General features: G+C 45.2%; 1 protein-coding gene across 3 annotated transcripts; it reads left to right on the top strand.

Annotated features, from left to right (window-relative positions):
* Positions 1 to 12,975: 12,975 nt before the first annotated feature.
* On the top strand, positions 12,976 to 16,378 carry LOC123102901 (isoamylase 1, chloroplastic). Of its 3 annotated transcripts, XM_044524362.1 has the most exons (4): positions 12,982 to 13,553; positions 13,656 to 13,729; positions 13,927 to 14,008; positions 14,265 to 16,378. In XM_044524362.1, the coding sequence occupies exons 1-4, from the start codon at positions 13,452 to 13,454 to the stop codon at positions 14,286 to 14,288; spliced, it is 282 nt and encodes a 93-aa protein (XP_044380297.1). In that variant the 5' UTR covers positions 12,982 to 13,451; the 3' UTR covers positions 14,289 to 16,378. The 3 variants fall into 3 exon arrangements, 1 of the variants encoding a protein (XP_044380297.1); XR_006449468.1 differs by having other exon boundaries at positions 12,982 to 13,570; positions 13,927 to 16,378; XR_006449467.1 differs by having other exon boundaries at positions 12,976 to 13,570; positions 13,656 to 16,378.
* Positions 16,379 to 16,664: the final 286 nt, after the last annotated feature.

Here is a 16,664-nt window from a genome sequence, read left to right as displayed (position 1 = left end):
GAAAAGAGATGTCATTTGGTTCACATCATAGGAACTTTTCTATTGAATCTAGAGATGACATGTATCTCAATTCCTATGAGGATAGATTAGAAGAGAGATGTAATTTGGTTCATATCATAGGAACTTTTCTATTGAATATACGCTAATGTTTATTTTCCTTTGAAATTAAGGGAGTGTAGGAATCCATTCATATGAACCAAGTGGCTCTAAATCTATAGAAATGATATCATGTTTATTTCCTTTGAAATGTGGAGTATATGAATCTATTCCTATGAACCAATTGGCTCTAAAGGAAAAAATCCTATAAAAATCATATCATATAGAGTTCCTATGATATTCCTCAACACTAAAGGATGCTTGAAATTGTTGCGGGTGATACGATGGTCTTTGTTTGTAGACTCCTCACCCATCTTTATAGTTACCTCTCGAAGATGAATGAAATGATATATACATGGTATTCTACATGTGCAATTTGGTACACGAAAACTCGGTAAAAGTTTGCGAGGTTCGAATTTTCAATAAAGCTATATGCACTGCATTTCGGAACGGAGGGAGCATACTGCAGTTGCTAACACTCACGTGGAAGATTTGTGTGTAGGAGAGTGGCTGTTCTGTTAAATGACATGGCAAAACTGACACTATCGGATGCCGATCTAACGGTTCTTACGGCGTTCGTCAGGAAAAGGCTTGTGGCGAACGTTTGTTGGATAATGATTTACGGACACATGCATTGCGTTGATACGTGTCCCCCTCTCTCTCACGCACACGCACCCTCATGAGTCACGACTCTTCCGAGTCCTCTCGCAGACTCGCACGTCACACCCACCTTCTATCTGCAGGTAGACGTCACGCACATATGTGCTCTTCACACCCTACCCTCAAAACTTCTAAAAAACAAAAGACGGCGTGCACATTTTATTTTAGCTCACACGTCACACACTTATACTATTACTCTTGCGGCGAACGTTCTTTGGGCATAGTATATTGTACTCTCACGAAGAGAAGCGGTGCACGCACGCACTAGTTCTCTCACACCCACTCGTGGGTACATGTAGGAGCGCATTTTTTTGAAGCCGGTACAACAAAATCACTCCACTATATATAAAAGCAGGAGCCTTAGTGCTTGCTTTACTAGGGTTCCTCTCGTTCACTCTCTCATGCTCTTGAGATCTAAGCAACACATAGGTGGCCACACTCTCTCTCGGCTCACGGCTGGTCACAAATCCGGCCGGACAACCTCGACCGGGGCAGGGGTGTAGGTGCATCGTTCACGCTGTCGTCGGCGGCGAGGGAGGAGACCAACGGCTGCCCGCGCGTCCCGATTGGCGGCCATGCCGTTCTCTCCGAGAGACCGCCGGCTCGGGAGGGCCTCCGACCCCTTCTTCCTCCCTGTGGTATTGTGGCCAAGATGCAGCCTCCCGACGCCGTCTTTGCCACATGCCGACGACCCTCAGGTATATATTCCTTCGAAACCTTCCTTGCTCTACTGCCCCAGCTCCCTTCGTGTGGATCCTTTTCTACATCCGTCCATTGTTCCAAAGCCACCTAGACTTCTACTATTATTAGAAGTAAAGCTAGTTCATACAGTCGACTCAAAGCGTTGGTTCAAACAGGGAAGAAAATGGGAAAGCTATAGCATGAATCTAGGACTTGGTTCTAAGAGGAAACGGGGGAAAGTAGTAATATTTGTCACTGTTTAAATAACCGTATTTCATATTTGCGCAAACAGGGATGTTTGTCTCCATATCGTTTCGGGATGTCTGTCTCCGTATCGTTTCTATCTGCGCAATCAAAAGCACACACCTCAGTTTTAGTACAACTGCGCAAAATGAGATGGCTATCCCTCGTTGCCATCGTCTAAGCTCCCGTCCTCAAGGTATCCCTACATTGGTAGTAACTAAGGTAGAATGACCAACGCAATCTAAAAGAAGCTGATTCGTACGTTTTACTTCCTGATTGCAGTGTAGGGACGAGCGAAAACAACTGCATCCTAGTCCAGAATGCACTTTCTACCAGTTCATCCATGGACCGAGGACTAGCTGGCACAGCTGCACGGCGGTTTTTTGGACAGGTGCGTGGACAAGAGGCGTTGTGGTCTGCTTATTTCTACAAATAGCGGTGCTTAAATTTAGTGGAATGCACAAGCATTTCAGCTGGTCAGTACACTGCATGGTTCAGTTCAGCATTCCAGCTGAGACCACAATTATAATTGGTTATTCTGGAATGAGAGAACCTAACCCTGAATGGTGGCAACAAGAAAAAACCAGAGTGAACTCCAGGAAATTTAAGCCTGCCGGGAGGCCCTTTGCTCAGAGAAGCCTTGCTTGTTTTTTCCTGATTTGTAAACCTTCTCACAACTTTGTCTTTTGTTGTGAACTAGTATATGTTTGTTATGTTCTATGAATCATTGAGATGTATAAAATTGCTTAACTTATGCTTTTCAAGTTTTTTATGAAGACGAGTTTAATGTGAGTGTTCCACATGAGCACTGGACTAGCGTGTGAACATTTGGAATTTATTACATTGTGGCCTCAATTAACTGCATGAACCACTATAACAAGATACATAGTTGCTTATATGTCAGACAGCAAATTGTTGATTGTTAGCTGGTCGATAGCCTAGTGTTGAAGCGAGCTGAGCCAATGTGTCGTGTTTTGAACAACTACTTACAAGTGGGGTAGCACCAACAGTGTTTAGAAGTACTTATGTATACGTCGGCGCACGGTTCTCAAACGAGTGCTCTATTTCATCAAAACACACACTGCTCGTATGATAAACCGTGACAACTTATGTCTTACCATGCCATATTCATGAAAAAACTAGTGACGACGCATCTGTTTCAGCAACTATTATGATGGTTCTCACATGATTCACGGGCACACAAAAGTAGCAGCAGTTCCCATAGACAGATTCAAATAGAGTACTAGCCCCAGAGGGGTCGATAACAGGCAAGGTTCGGATAATTAGACACAATCCAAACTACTATTAAACACTAGCTGGGGCAACTATTTCATGCCTTGATCTAATTTGGGCTAGACACAAGACGGACCTTGCCATGAACATCATCGAGGACGTCCCGCAGCAGCTCAATCCTGTGAACCTTCATGAAGACAACCTTGTGGCCTTGCCACTGATAAACTTGTTTGTGGAGGCATGCCACGTCATCTTCCTGCGTAAGCTTGACAAGAACAGTATGCCTCATAAATGAACGAGTAGCTTTGAACTTCTTGTGCTTTAGTACACCCTAGACAACACGCGTGACAACAGTGAGGCTGGAATACAACTCTTCATTGGTATAAGCGCAAATGGCTTCCAGGATCCAACAGCCTAAGAACTCTGTTTTCCCAGTGCGTATATTCAGGTCGTCCGCCTCATAGCGAGTGACATGTACAACCACACAATCCTTGTCTGCATCAGGGCTCTAATTGAAACAGAAACAAATTCTGAATTACTTTTCAGTATAAGAAACACAAGTTATTTAAACCACTATGTATAGCATGGCATCGAAGCTAATAAAATTTTGCATTATTAATCACCACATACTTCCTTTTCTAAAAAAATCACCACACACTTAGATGAAACACCACAATCAAGATCGGCAAAGAAGGAAATCACCTTGGGCAGCTCAGCGGCGGGGGGGACACATCCTCGAAGGGGGAAAACTGCTCCTGCAGTGCCACAGGGGCTGTAACCTCAAACGGGGCGTTGACCATCTCAGTAGTGGCCGTGAGCGTATCTGGGGTCAGCTCGGTGGTTGCCTCCATCTTCTTGGAGCTCTCTGTCTCGTGGGGATCAGCCTCCCGCGTCTGCTCTAATATCGGCAGATCTTTGCCTAGTTCTCCTTGGTCCATCATGAAACTAACGAATACTAGGAGACCACTGAAAGGAAAACACAATCGCAATGACAATGAAACAAAAAAGAGAGTGAGGATCGGTTACTGCTTTGCAAAAGTTCTTTTTTTCCTCTGAACGAAAATATACCAACATCACGGATCCGCTTACCTTCCCTTCGTTCGGAGAGAAGAACAGTGGCAGATGAAGGGGATTCAGCGAAGAGTGAAATGATGGTTGCTTCGTCCATCAAACTTAGACTGCGGGGAGGTGGGGTTTTGTGATAAGACGGCTCGTTACTGCCGCGCTATGACCGGGGTGACTCTCCGCCTGCATACTGCCTTCTAATTTGGTGGATGGCATTTGGGCCCGCGCGATGCATGGCCCGCATGTCGGTGAACAAAAGTATAACGGCATTCAGTAGAGGGAGACGTTTCAATGACCTAGGAGGAGCCAGAAGCGGTAGAGTGTCTCCACTGTACTAGTAGTAATTGTTTTTCTAGGTAGCTGTAGAGTGTCTCCACTGTACTAGTAGTAATTGTTTCTCTGGGCCCAAGACAAAACAGCCCATCCACATTAGTAAATAGTAAAATCAATTCAAAAGCCCATATATTTACTGAATTGACTGATGGGTATGTTGAAGAGCAAAAAAAGGAGTTTCAGGTGGGCAAAAGAGCTTCTGAACGTGTCGGGCTTCTATTTACAATATATTGTGGTCATAATCCAGTAAATTTTACGACCCAGGATGTTCGTTCTATGGACCTGACCTATCCATTTGACTGTGACTGCCGAAAACAGTGCTGGAGTTAGATGTTGTTGCCCTTTTCAATCTGGTTTCTTTGTAAACCTGATGAACAATTAACCCTCGTGCTTTTGTACAGTTTGTAAGCTGGAGTTAGATGTTCCTGCCCTTTTCAACTCCGCTGTGACTGTCATATTTTCTTTGAAACAAGGCAAATGGCTTGCCATTCGTTTAATTTAGAGTGAAATATTGTAACAAATCCCAACCAAGGGAAATAACATCACTCTCGCCCGCTGCTTGAGCTCACTGTGCATTACAGAAGCCAAGTGATTAGCCCCCACCAGCACCCACAAACTTATTTCGAACTAGCACATCAAATGGGCTGTAAATTTTCATAGTAAAGCCCGCATGACCGTGACAGATTTGGATTCTGACATTTGGGACCCGCGAGGAAATAGCCTATCCAAGGTGGTGTCGACTTACTAGCCAGTCAACAAACGATTCTGCCTACCAGCCGTTGGATTGACATCCAACATCTGTCGTGTATCTTCTATCTCTTGTCTTCTTCTTCCTCCAGCCGCCCAAACCAAACCACCCTGTCGGCTCCGCCTGCTCCCGCCTCCCATGGTTGGCTGCGCCTCCGCCGCCCTACCGTATGTACCCTCCAACGTTGTCCAGTCCCTCCCTCTATTCCCCTACACGTCCTGTTATTCTCGGGCGACGTCAGCCCCAACACGCACCCGCACCCGAACCAGTCAACCCTCGCACTCCCCTCCACCTGCGACTGGACCGGCGCACCTTCAACGGCTCATGTTCGTTCTGTCCGAGGCCTCGCCGTCATCCTCCGCCTTGCGGCCTTGGTTCGCTCGTTGTGCGCGGTGCACCGCCCTCTTGCGTTGTCAACGTCGTCAACAACCGATAGGAATAAGGAGATGATTGTACATGGAGAGGATGACAGTAGGGACCCACCAGCGTCATGGCAGTACGCAAGCAAGTGCCTCTATATTACAAGCCCAAAAATATGGTTCCTCCTAATGGTTGGACGTCTGGGGCTCATGCCATTGTCAACGTAGTCAATAAACGAGAGAATTACACTACGAGCGGCTGACACCAGGGACCCAGCAAGTCGCACATTTTTTTAGGAACAAGCAGTTGTTATTTATACTAGTTTTAGCGACGGATCAGGGTAACAATGGGGCTGTGCGGGGGTTGTGGCCTGTCTAGCCAGGGTTTTATTTATGTTTACCACATCATGAGCCCAGTTGTGTTTTTTTCTTGCTGAAATGGCTAGCCCAGTTCTATTTTTTTAAGAAATACCCAAACAAGGCCTACTTGCTTTATCGTCCCTGCTGGGCTGCAAATCTTTCAAGACGAGGAGAGTTTCATTCAGTTTACCCAGAAATGGGCTGTACGTTTTTAAAACACATCAAACTGGGAATTAGTTTCAATTTTTTTCATTACAAGATCTTAAATTCCATTGATTTGTATGCGTGGACAATTATTTGGATTTTATATTTATATAAATTATTTTTCAAAATAGTTTGAATGTGAATTGATATTTCTGGATTAAAAACAGTTGATCGCACCAAAATATGCAAAATTTCGTATACTTTTTAACCGTGGCCACAATATGGGGTGTAATGCTAACAAAAAGAAGATGTGCTCCAAAAAATTCTTAAGAATTAGCAAATGGGATGTACATTATTAGAAATAATGGCAGATGGGCTGTATGATGTTTTCCACAGATTTGAGGCTGACTTGTGCACCTACTACAGGTTGACGCGTATGCTTTCATAAAAAAAAAGGTTGACGCACACGCAACGCCCTGTTAACTTAGTCAACACATGAGAGCAGTGACTGTTGGATGTCCATCCAACGGCCATCGTGCTTCTTCAATCTCTGCTCTTCATGCTCCAGCCGCTCAACCAAGCGCCGACGGGACTGCCTGCTCCCTCCTCCCACGGCCGGCTATGCTGCCGCGCAGGCCTCATGGCCCCACCGTACTCCCATCGCTGGCCTAGCCATCCCTCTACTCACCCACACATGTTGTTATTCTCCGGCGACGGCAGACGAACCAGTAAACCCTCGTACTCCTCCGCGTGGGAAACAACTTTCGAGTATTCCCTGGCTCCGTGTTGTTCCCTTCCTAGGCCTCGTCGTCGTCCACCGCCCTGGTGCTCTCGGCGCGGCCTGGTCAACGTGGTCAATGAACGACATCCATCGGAAGTGGACTATACGTGGAGAGGCTGACAGCTGGGTCCATGGCCGCACGCAAGGAAATGCCTCCTTATTACGCGCAAAATAATGATTCCTCCACCTGATAGCTAGGACCCACAGGAAGGGCCTCTGTATTTCGCGAAAAAAAACGTTCCCCCCGCTGACAGGTCGGACCCACCAGCTATATCTTTGCACGCAAGGAAGTGCCTCCTTATTATGCCCAAAAAATGAATACCCCCCTGCTAGCTGGGATCCACCATATTGTAGGGCTGACTTGTGGGCCTACTGAGTTGACGGGGACGGAGGGCTTTGTCAACTTAGTCAATACTCCAGTGACCGTATGATGTCCATCCAACGACCATAGTGCTTCTTCAACCTCTGGTCTTCTTGCTCCAGTCGCCCAAAGCAGCGCCGGTCGTGTCGCCTGCTCCTGCCTCCCGTGGCCGGCTGTGCTACCGCGGAGGCCTCATCGCCCCCATACTACTCCCACCACTGGCCAGGCCATCCCTCCACTCACCCACACCCCCTGTTATTCTGCGGCGACGGCAGCCTCACACCGCAGCCGAACCAGTGAACGCTCGTACTCCTCTTTGCGTGGGCATCCACTGCCGCGTCTTGCCCGGCTCCGTGTCGTCCCCTTCCTAGGCCTCGCCATCGTCCACCGCCATGGTGCTCTCGGCGCGGCGTGGTCAATGTTGTCAACGACCGACTTCCATCGGAAGAGTACTGTACATGGAGAGGCTGACAACTGGGTCCACGGTAGCCGCAAGGAAGTGCCTCCTTATTACGCGGAAAATAATTATTCCTCCACCTGACAGCGAGGACCCACCGGACGGGCCACCAGTATTTTGCGAAAAAAAATCGTTTCCCCCTGATTGCTGGGACCCACCGGACGAGCCACCGTACTTCGCGAAAAAAATGTTCCCCCCGCTGTCAGCCCGGACCCACCGGAAGTGCCTCCTTATTACGCACAAAAATGAATACTCCCTCGGCTAGCTGGGACCCACCTTGGTGGGAGGCTGACTTGTGGGCCTACTATGTTGACGGGGACGAAGGGCTTTGTCAACTTAGTCAATATGAATGATTCTAGCTCCAGTGACCGTACGATGTCCATCCAACGGCTGTAGTGCTTCTTCAACCTCTGGTCTTCTTGCTCCAGCCGCCCAAAGCAGCGCCGGTCATGCTGCATGCTACTGCCTCCCGCGGCTGGCTGTGCTGCCGCAGAGGCCTCACCGCCCCCTACTATTCCCACCGCTGGCTAGGCCCTGCGGCAACGGCAGCCTCACACCGCAGCCGAACCAGTGAACCCTCATACTCCTCTCCGCGCGGGCTTCCACTGCCGCGGCTTCCCCGGCTCCGCGTCGTCCCCTTCCTAGGCCTCGCCGTCGTCCACCGTCGTGGTGCTCTCCGCGCGGCGTGGTCAACGTGGTCAAGGAACGACTTTTGTCGGAAGAGTACTGTACGTGGAGAGGCTGACAGCTGGGTCCACGGCCACAGCCCAGTTTTTTTGGTGATTTGCCAAGTAAGTCGCTTTGTCAGGCCTGTTGGGCTACAAATCTTTCAAGACGAGGAGAGCTTTCATTCGGCTGGCCGAGAAAATGGCCCAACAGATCTGAAAGGCAAGATCTTTGTTGCTAAGAGTGGATCCTTTCTAGAGAATAAGTTTCTCTTGAAAGAAGTGAGTGGGAGGAATGTAGAACTTGATGAGGTAATTGTACCTTCTCCCGAATTGGAAAGTAGTTCATCACAGAAATTAGTTCTAGTGATTTCTACGCCAATTAGTGAGGAAGCTAATGATGATGATCATGAAACATCAGATCAAGTTACTACCGAACCTCGTAGGACAACCAGAGTATGGTCCGCACCAGAGTGGTACGGTAATCCTTTCTGGAAGTCATGTTACTAGACCATGACGAACCTACGAACTATGAGGAAGCGATGATGAGCCTAGACTCCGTGAAATGGCTTAAAGCCATGAAATCCGAGATGGGATCCATGTATAAAGAACAAATTATGGACTTTGATTGACTTGCCCAATGATTGGCGATCCATTGAGAATAAATGGATCTTCAAGAGGAAGACAGACGCTGATAGTAGTGTTACTAACTACAAAGCTCGAATTGTCGCAAAAAGGTTTTCGACAAGTTCAAGGTGTTGACTACGATGAGATTTTCTCACGTATCGACGCTTAAAAGTATGTCCGAATCATGTTAGTAGTTGCCGCATTTTATGAAATCTGGCAAATGCATATCAAAACAACATTCCTTAATGGATTTCTTAAAGAAGAGTTGTATATGATGCAACAAGAAGGTTTTGTCAATCCTAAAGGTGCTAACAAAGTGTGCAAGCTCCAGCGATCCATTTATGGACTGGTGCAAGCATCTCGGAGTTGGAATATATGCTTTGATAAAGTGATCACAGCATATGGTTTTATACAGACTTGCGGTGAAGCCTGTATTTACAAGAAAGTGAGTGGGAGCGCTACAGCCTTCCTGATAAGTATATGTGGATGACATATTGTTGATCGAAAATGATGTAGAATTTTTCTGGAAAGCATAAAGGAGTGTTGGAAAGGAGTTTTTCAAAAAAAGACCTCGGTGAAGCTACTTACATATTGAGCATCAAAATCTATAGAGATAGATCAAGACGCTTGATATTTTTTTTTCAATGAGTACATACCTTGACAAGATTTTGAAGTAGTTCAAAATGGAACAGTCAAAGAAGGAGTTCTTGCCTATGTTGCAAGGTGTGAAGTTGAGTAAAGACTCAAAACCCGACCACGGTAGAAAATAGAAAGAGAATGAAAAGTCATTCCCTATGCCTAAGCCATAGGTTCTATAAAGTATGCCATGTTGTGTACCAGTCCTATTGTATACCTTAGCATGATTTTGGCAAGGGAGTACGATAGTGGTCTAGCAGTAGATCACTGGACAGCGGTCAACATTATCCTTAGAGGACTAAGGAAATATTTCTTAGTTATGGAGGTGATAAAAGAGTTCATCATAAAGAGTTACGTCAATGCAAGCTTTTGACACCGATCTAGATGACTCTAAGTCTCGGTCTAGATACATATTGAAAGTGAGAGCAATTAGCAAGACTAGCTCCGTGCAGAGTATTGTAGACATAGAAATTGGCTAAATAATGTTGTAGACAAAGAAACATATACAGATCATTCCTACATGGTGAGCATGAAGCCAAAACCATCCAGCCATCAGTCTGCTAGCCTTTTTTAGGTAGTCCAGGTTCTGAGCGGGCCAAATAGACTCTGGTGATCATCTGTTCGTCTTCTTTTATTGTAGACGTTAGTTTTCCGACTCTGATTGTCCGCCATGCCCCTACTCTGGTCTTCTCCCTAGATATTTGCAACAATAAGCCTTTGAGAATTTTATTTGTCATTCATGTGAGTTTTATGGATTTGTCTATATCTGAAAAAAGGCAGGTGGTGTACATCTGAGTTAATTTTCCAAATTTGGTTGTATTTTACATTGAAAGGAGAAGACGATCCCTACCACACCTTTGAGTTATTCCAATTCATACATCTTATGTCCACTTCAGAATATTGATGCAGTACAGATATAATAAGACTTTGTAGAAGTAAACACCATCGGAGAAGCGCCACGGGGATAAGTTATTTGGGGGGAGATGAACAACAGAAGGAGGCACCACAGTCATGGTGGTGCCGACAAGCTTGGTTGAGACCAAGTAGGTGAAGCTGCTGCCATCGACAATCGAGGAGGCACTGGAAAAGTTGTTCTTGTCCAAGTAGCGTCCGGAAGGACCTACAGGCCAGAGGTGGGAGCTTGGTTCTAGAGGTCGTGGGTTGGTTGAAGGAGGAGAGGGGTTGTGTAGAGATAGTTTGAGAGATACGAATGAAAACTTGGGAGGACAAAGACAATACCTTGTCTTGCTCATGTCCGGGCGATTGAGAAGGAAGCACTTGTATTGCAAGAGAAAATTTGGAGGAATATGTGGTGGTTTCAAAACTGATGCAAAAAAATTATCGATATTGGTTGGGTGCGATCTTAAACTGCAAATTGCAAGAGCTTATTGCATATATAAATGTTCTGGACCGTGGTGCACGGGCATCCAATAAAATATACATTTCAAGCGAAGTCAAATTTATTGTTTCTGGAATATTACATGTCTATATTTTATATATATGTGTGATTTTTGACATGCATTATGTCTACACTATGAGATGACAAAAAGCTTAAGGAGCCGTGGCAACGCATGGGCAGTCAACTAGTATATTTAAGGGCAGATTGGTACATACAATATTTACAATGCTATCATGCATGAGATTAGTAGATGGATGTGGTGCCCATGAGTAATAGCACCTGGGGTTACATAGATTATAATATAGGCGGCGGTTGTACAAAAGCAATGTATGGCATCGTTGGAGACCACAGGTAAGGTTCATCCTATCATAGAGCCAAATTAGGTGTTCTTAAAGCGACAGGCTATGCGCGCAGAAGGCATGTATTGTTGTTGATGGTGCATCTAGAGCACATGGAAGTTTACCAAAAGCTATCTCTTGTAGTCTCCAGGCGCTGTTCAGACTTCGTACCAATACACGGCAGCCTTTGTGTCAGTTTTTCAATGCTTGCAGTGATGCTTTCATAACCCCTTTGGTGTTATGATGCCCTTTCAAGTGTCGAGCAGTCGTTGTGTTTTGTATTTGAGTAGGATACTAACTCATATATCTGACGGCGTAGTACCACCCTTTGCGTAGTTTCTTGATTGTCTTGTTCATTGCTACTAACCATCTGACCAGATGCTTGACTTCATTTTCTAGCCTCTTGACATGGGTGTAGTGGTAGTCTCTCATTTCTCTGTCGTATGCATTTTCCATGTACCTAATAGCTGCGATAGCTTCTGCATCTTCATAGCCATCTAAAATTGCACCCGATATTGAGGTCGGAACAAGCAAACCATCAAGAAATTGCAAGGAAGAATAGAAAGTAACCGTCACACGATTCTTGCCGCCCGAACATATCTTGTGATAGTAACTTGCAGGGGGTAACTTCAAAGCTTTTAGCATAAGGTCAAATATGTGGGCATAAGGAATTACTATCAGGTAGTCATCTTCATGTAGAGGAAAAGTAATGGTATGCCAAATATCATGATTAGAAACCAGTAAGAATGATTGATAAAATAGTAATGATGTATTCTAAATGCATATATAACGCAAAATATAGTGCACTATATTTTCTATGATGAACTATCTATATGAATTCAAAAGCGTGTCAGTGACTATATGTATTCCATCTGAATATGGAAGAAGTATTTAAAACATTTCATAAAGGATTAGTGAAAGAGAGGTCAAACAGAATTATATTTTTTTCCTAAGCATGTCGAACATCCCACCAAAATTACCTAATGTTAGTAACTAATACGAAGGAGCTCAAAATCTGTATCAAATCGACCTAAATGACAACCAGACAAATGATAGCATGGAAAAGGGAGACGGGCCTCGAGCAAATTGCTTATAGGAGATGATATTCTTGTGGATCTTATTGATCTCGGTGGCCACATCGTCCTGCTCCTTCCGCAGCTGGTCCAGCTCCTCGGCCTTGTCCAGAAGGCCAGCAACGTCCCCTTTGGCCAAAGCCGCGCCGCCTCCCCCTCCGCCTCCGATTGACAATGACATATTCGGCTTGGATCTGATGGGAGAGCCCAGTCAACTTGGGGCCTGACGCTTGGGGTTCTCTTGTACGTGTTCAGGCGTGCAACCATGGAGTGCGGCAGGAGAGGAGAGGAGCGAAGAGGAGAATGGAGAAGGAGGGGTCGTTTCCAGCGAGAGGCAAGACAATTAATGTGGTCGCTTCATGATTGATTCCGGGTTTGATACGGTTGCCGCGAGAGGCAAGGCAATTAATGGTTGTCAGTTCCATTTGATTTTTGCGTGTTAGAGAGCATCCACGGGACTTGTCTAACTAGATGACCCGTTACGCCGATAGCGCAAGGGGCGATAGTAAGACATGTATTGTGAGAGTGAACATAACTCTCTACTATATTAAAGGGGGATTGAACATCGTGATGGTTCGACCTCGTTCGCTCCCCCCCCCCCCTGCCTCGATCGCTCCTTTCCACCCTATGTCAGAAAAAGCAACGAGAAAAAAAGGAAAAATAAAACAACCATGACCCCACCAACACCCGTCCCACGATCCAATCTACCCCGACCCCTCGCCATCGTTCCCGTCTCTGCACGTTCAATGCCCAAAGAACCCACACGTTCTCCACCTCCTCGCTCCCTCCCGCAAGCCCAAACCACTCCGTCCCCTTCCTTTCCATCTCTCCTTCCTACTACATCCACTGCGGTCGCTACGGCCGCCGCCATCGCCCATCTCCCCCCTCCCTATCTCCACCACTGCATCGTGCTTCACCGCGGTACATCCCAGCGCCGCCGCTGCTGCACCCCGCCATCTCTCTCATGCGATGGCGGTGATGGCGGAGGCCCGAAATCCGATCTCCTCTGCAGCCCGCCAACACTGGAGATGGAAGACCACGACGGAAGCGGTCATGTGGTAGGAGGTGTTGCGCGGGAGAATGCAACGGCGGGGAGGGAGGTCGGGGTTATCCGAGCTATGGTGGATGTCGAGGAGGAGGAGAAGTACGCATTTGGCAGCGTGGGCAGGGTGCTTGCCGGAATGCCCCAAAGATGGGCGCCATCGTGCTCACATGCGGTGTCAATTTGGCGGTCAACTCCAACTGTGTCACTACTTCCGCGCTCTGCCTCTTCAGGCATGACAATCTCAAGGCTGTGGGTCTTGCTTCCGAGTATAATTTAGCTCTTCGGCTGTTGTTGTGTGCCTTTTTGGTCTGCAATTTGAGTTTTGTGTTGAATTTTGGATAAATGATGCAGAATAGGGTGACCAAGGAGGTCCCCGTTGATTCCCTGATGGATCAGGCGGGAATCTGTGGATATCTTCGTCAAAGGTGAGCTGGATGACATGCTTTACGGGTGTAGGTTTGATGGCATCTTGGCCCCTCACTGCTGACAGTACTTCTTTGCTTCCAATGTTGTAGTGGATCCATATAGTATGTTGATGATATGCATACTTTTCTGTTTGCTTTGTGATGTTCACATTTGAAATTGTATTAATATGCTGGAGCCCTGCTTTTTGCGTTGCAAGCCAAGAGGAATATGGTGTTCCTGCACATTGTGACGGTTGTTTGCTTCAAATGGCTGGTGCGATCCATCTTTCGTGTACCACGGTATTACCTAAATTGCTGAATATATCTGGTGCATTTCTCTCTCTCTCTCTTGTTTAACATTTTTATTCTGTCTTCCACTATATTACATTGCGTGAGACAGTCATGATTAAAACATGCAGTAAAGGAACTGACGTAGCTGCATAACTGGGATTTGTGATTTTCTTTTCCAACTTCCAAATTCCTAATGTGCTTGCACTCTAAAATTCCCGGACAGAGGTGATGTGTGTCCATCTTTTCGCTCCGATTAACTTCATAGGTACATGTGGACATGCCCTACTGAGCTGATTGATGATTCTAATTCACATGTACGATCGAAGCAGAAAGGGGACAACAGGTCAAAGAATGTGGTTTTCTCTCATGTTTGTTCATGCATGGCATGCTTCTCATGATCTCTAATGGTGGTGTTGTTGTTTCTAACTTTATAATATTTCCTCCGCATGGACCTTGATATATTTCACATTCATATAGGCAGTTGACTTACATCCGATGAATGATTTCACTTCAGATTATAGGCTATCACACAAGTGTCCTATTATGACTAACCCATGTTTTGAATGGAGACATCTTCTTACCGTTCCCATATCCTTCAGAGTTTTTTTACTTGTGGGAGATGCAAATATGTTTCGGGAAAGGGGACAACACACATCTTTTCAATTTTGGGCAAGTACTATTCTGCTAAAAGTATTTGACGTGTTAGCCTGCATGTGTTTTTGAATGAATTTGCAGTAGTTTTTGCGCTCAACAATATTTTTCCCATTGTAGTATTTTAGCTGCCTTTATTGGCATGCACATTCTTAACCAATTAGTATGCACATTCCTATTTTGTTATCATATTTACTATAGGTGCAGCTGTCACAAAAGCGATGTAATAAGGCTGAACAATTCAATTATAATTGCCATGAACTTGTTCAATACCTAGCATTGTTAGAATATTTTGTTATACACTCTTTTCGAGAATAAAACATTTGCTCCTTTTGAGTAATGTAATGTTTGAACAGTTCGTTTCGAAGGGAGCTAGAAGGGTGCGTAGTATCTTCTAGAGTAAGATCAAGCATAAGCAACACCTTCATTTTTTTCAAACTACTAGCATATTAAGTTCTGCTCAATAATTAATATGATGGCAAAGGTATGATCAATTCTCTTTGTGCTTTAAACTTTGTCATCCACTGCCCAACTTAATTCATTTTGCTAGGCCATAAAGGCTTTACTTGCTTCTGAATCTTACGTCCACCTCTCGTTGGCATGAGTGGTGGCATGGTCTTCAGGGGTGAGCTTGGAGCCCGGGATTGATTATGAGGCTATAGCTTGGGTTTGATTTGTATCGGTGCTGAAAATGTGATTTGTGCCAGGAAGTAGTCAGTTAGTTGTACTATGCTATTATTGGTGTGCATTTATATTAAAAATTAAAATTGTAACTCAAGTATGTTTCTTACTGGAGTCAACTACATGAACACTGAACGTGTCCAAACTGAGCAGTGTATTGACTACTCATGTTGTAGACAAAGAAACATATACACATCATTCCTACATGGTGAGCATGAAGCCAAAACCATCCAGCCATCAGTCTGCTAGCCTTTTTTAGGTAGTCCAGGTTCTGAGCGGGCCAAATAGACTCTGGTGATCATCTGTTCATCTTCTTTTATTGTAGCCGTTAGTTTTCCGACTCTGATTGTCCGCCATGCCCCTACTCTGGTCTTCTCCCTAGGTATTTGCAACAATAAGCCTTTGAGAGTTTTATTTGTCATTCATGTGAGTTCTATGGATTTGTCTATATCTGAAAAAAGGCGGGTGGTGTACATCTGAGTTAATTTGCCAAATTTGGTTGTATTTTACATTGAAAGGAGAAGACGATCCCTACCACACCTTTGAGTTATTCCATTCATACATCTTATGTCCACTTCAGAATATTGATGCAGTGCAGATATAATAAGACTTTGTAGAAGTAAACACCATCTGAGAAGCGCCATGGGGATAAGTTATTTGGGGGGAGATGAACAACAGAAGAAGGCACCACAGTCATGGTGGTGCCGACAAGCTTGGTTGAGACCAAGTAGGTGAAGCTGGTGCCATCGACAATCGAGGAGGCACTGGAAAAGTTGTTCTTGTCCAAGTAGCGTCCGGAAGGACCTGCAGGACAGAGGTGGGAGCTTGGTTCTAGAGGTCGTGGGTTGGTCGGAGGAGGAGAGGGGTTGTGTAGAGATAGTTTGAGAGGTACGAATGAAAACATGGGAGGATAAAGACAATACCTTGTCTTGCTCATGTCTGGGCGATTGAGAAGGAAGCACTTGTATTGGAGGAGAAAAATTGCAGGAATATGTGGTGGTTTCAAAACTGATGCAAAAAAAAATCATCGATATTGGTTGGGTGCAATCTTAAACTACAAATTGCAAGAGCTTATTGCATTTATAAATGTTCCGGACCATCGCGCACGAGCATCCATTAAAATATACATTTCAAGCGAAGTCAAATTTATTGTTTCTAGAATATTACATGTCTATATTTTATATATATATATATGTGTGTGTGTGTGTGATTTTTAACATGCATTATGTCTACACTATGAGATGACAAAAAGCTTAAGGAGCTGTGGAAACGCACGGGCAGTCAACTAGTATATTTAAGGGCAGATTGGTACATACAATATTTACAATGCTAT

This window comes from Triticum aestivum, chromosome 5A, assembly GCF_018294505.1.
Source record: "Triticum aestivum cultivar Chinese Spring chromosome 5A, IWGSC CS RefSeq v2.1, whole genome shotgun sequence".
In the NCBI taxonomy this organism is placed as follows: domain Eukaryota; kingdom Viridiplantae; phylum Streptophyta; class Magnoliopsida; order Poales; family Poaceae; genus Triticum; species Triticum aestivum.
This window is presented reverse-complemented; position numbering and strand designations above follow the sequence as displayed.

What these genes read in the sequence shown, in the direction of transcription:
- LOC123102901 (XM_044524362.1), top strand. Translation starts at nt 13,452, where the DNA reads ATGGGCGCCATCGTGCTCACATGCGGTGTCAATTTGGCGGTCAACTCC. An exon ending in GGCATGACAATCTCAAGGCT is followed by an intron (nt 13,554 to 13,655) that starts GTGGGTCTTGCT and finishes TAAATGATGCAG; the next exon opens with AATAGGGTGACCAAGGAGGT. An exon ending in TGTGGATATCTTCGTCAAAG is followed by an intron (nt 13,730 to 13,926) that starts GTGAGCTGGATG and finishes TTGCGTTGCAAG; the next exon opens with CCAAGAGGAATATGGTGTTC.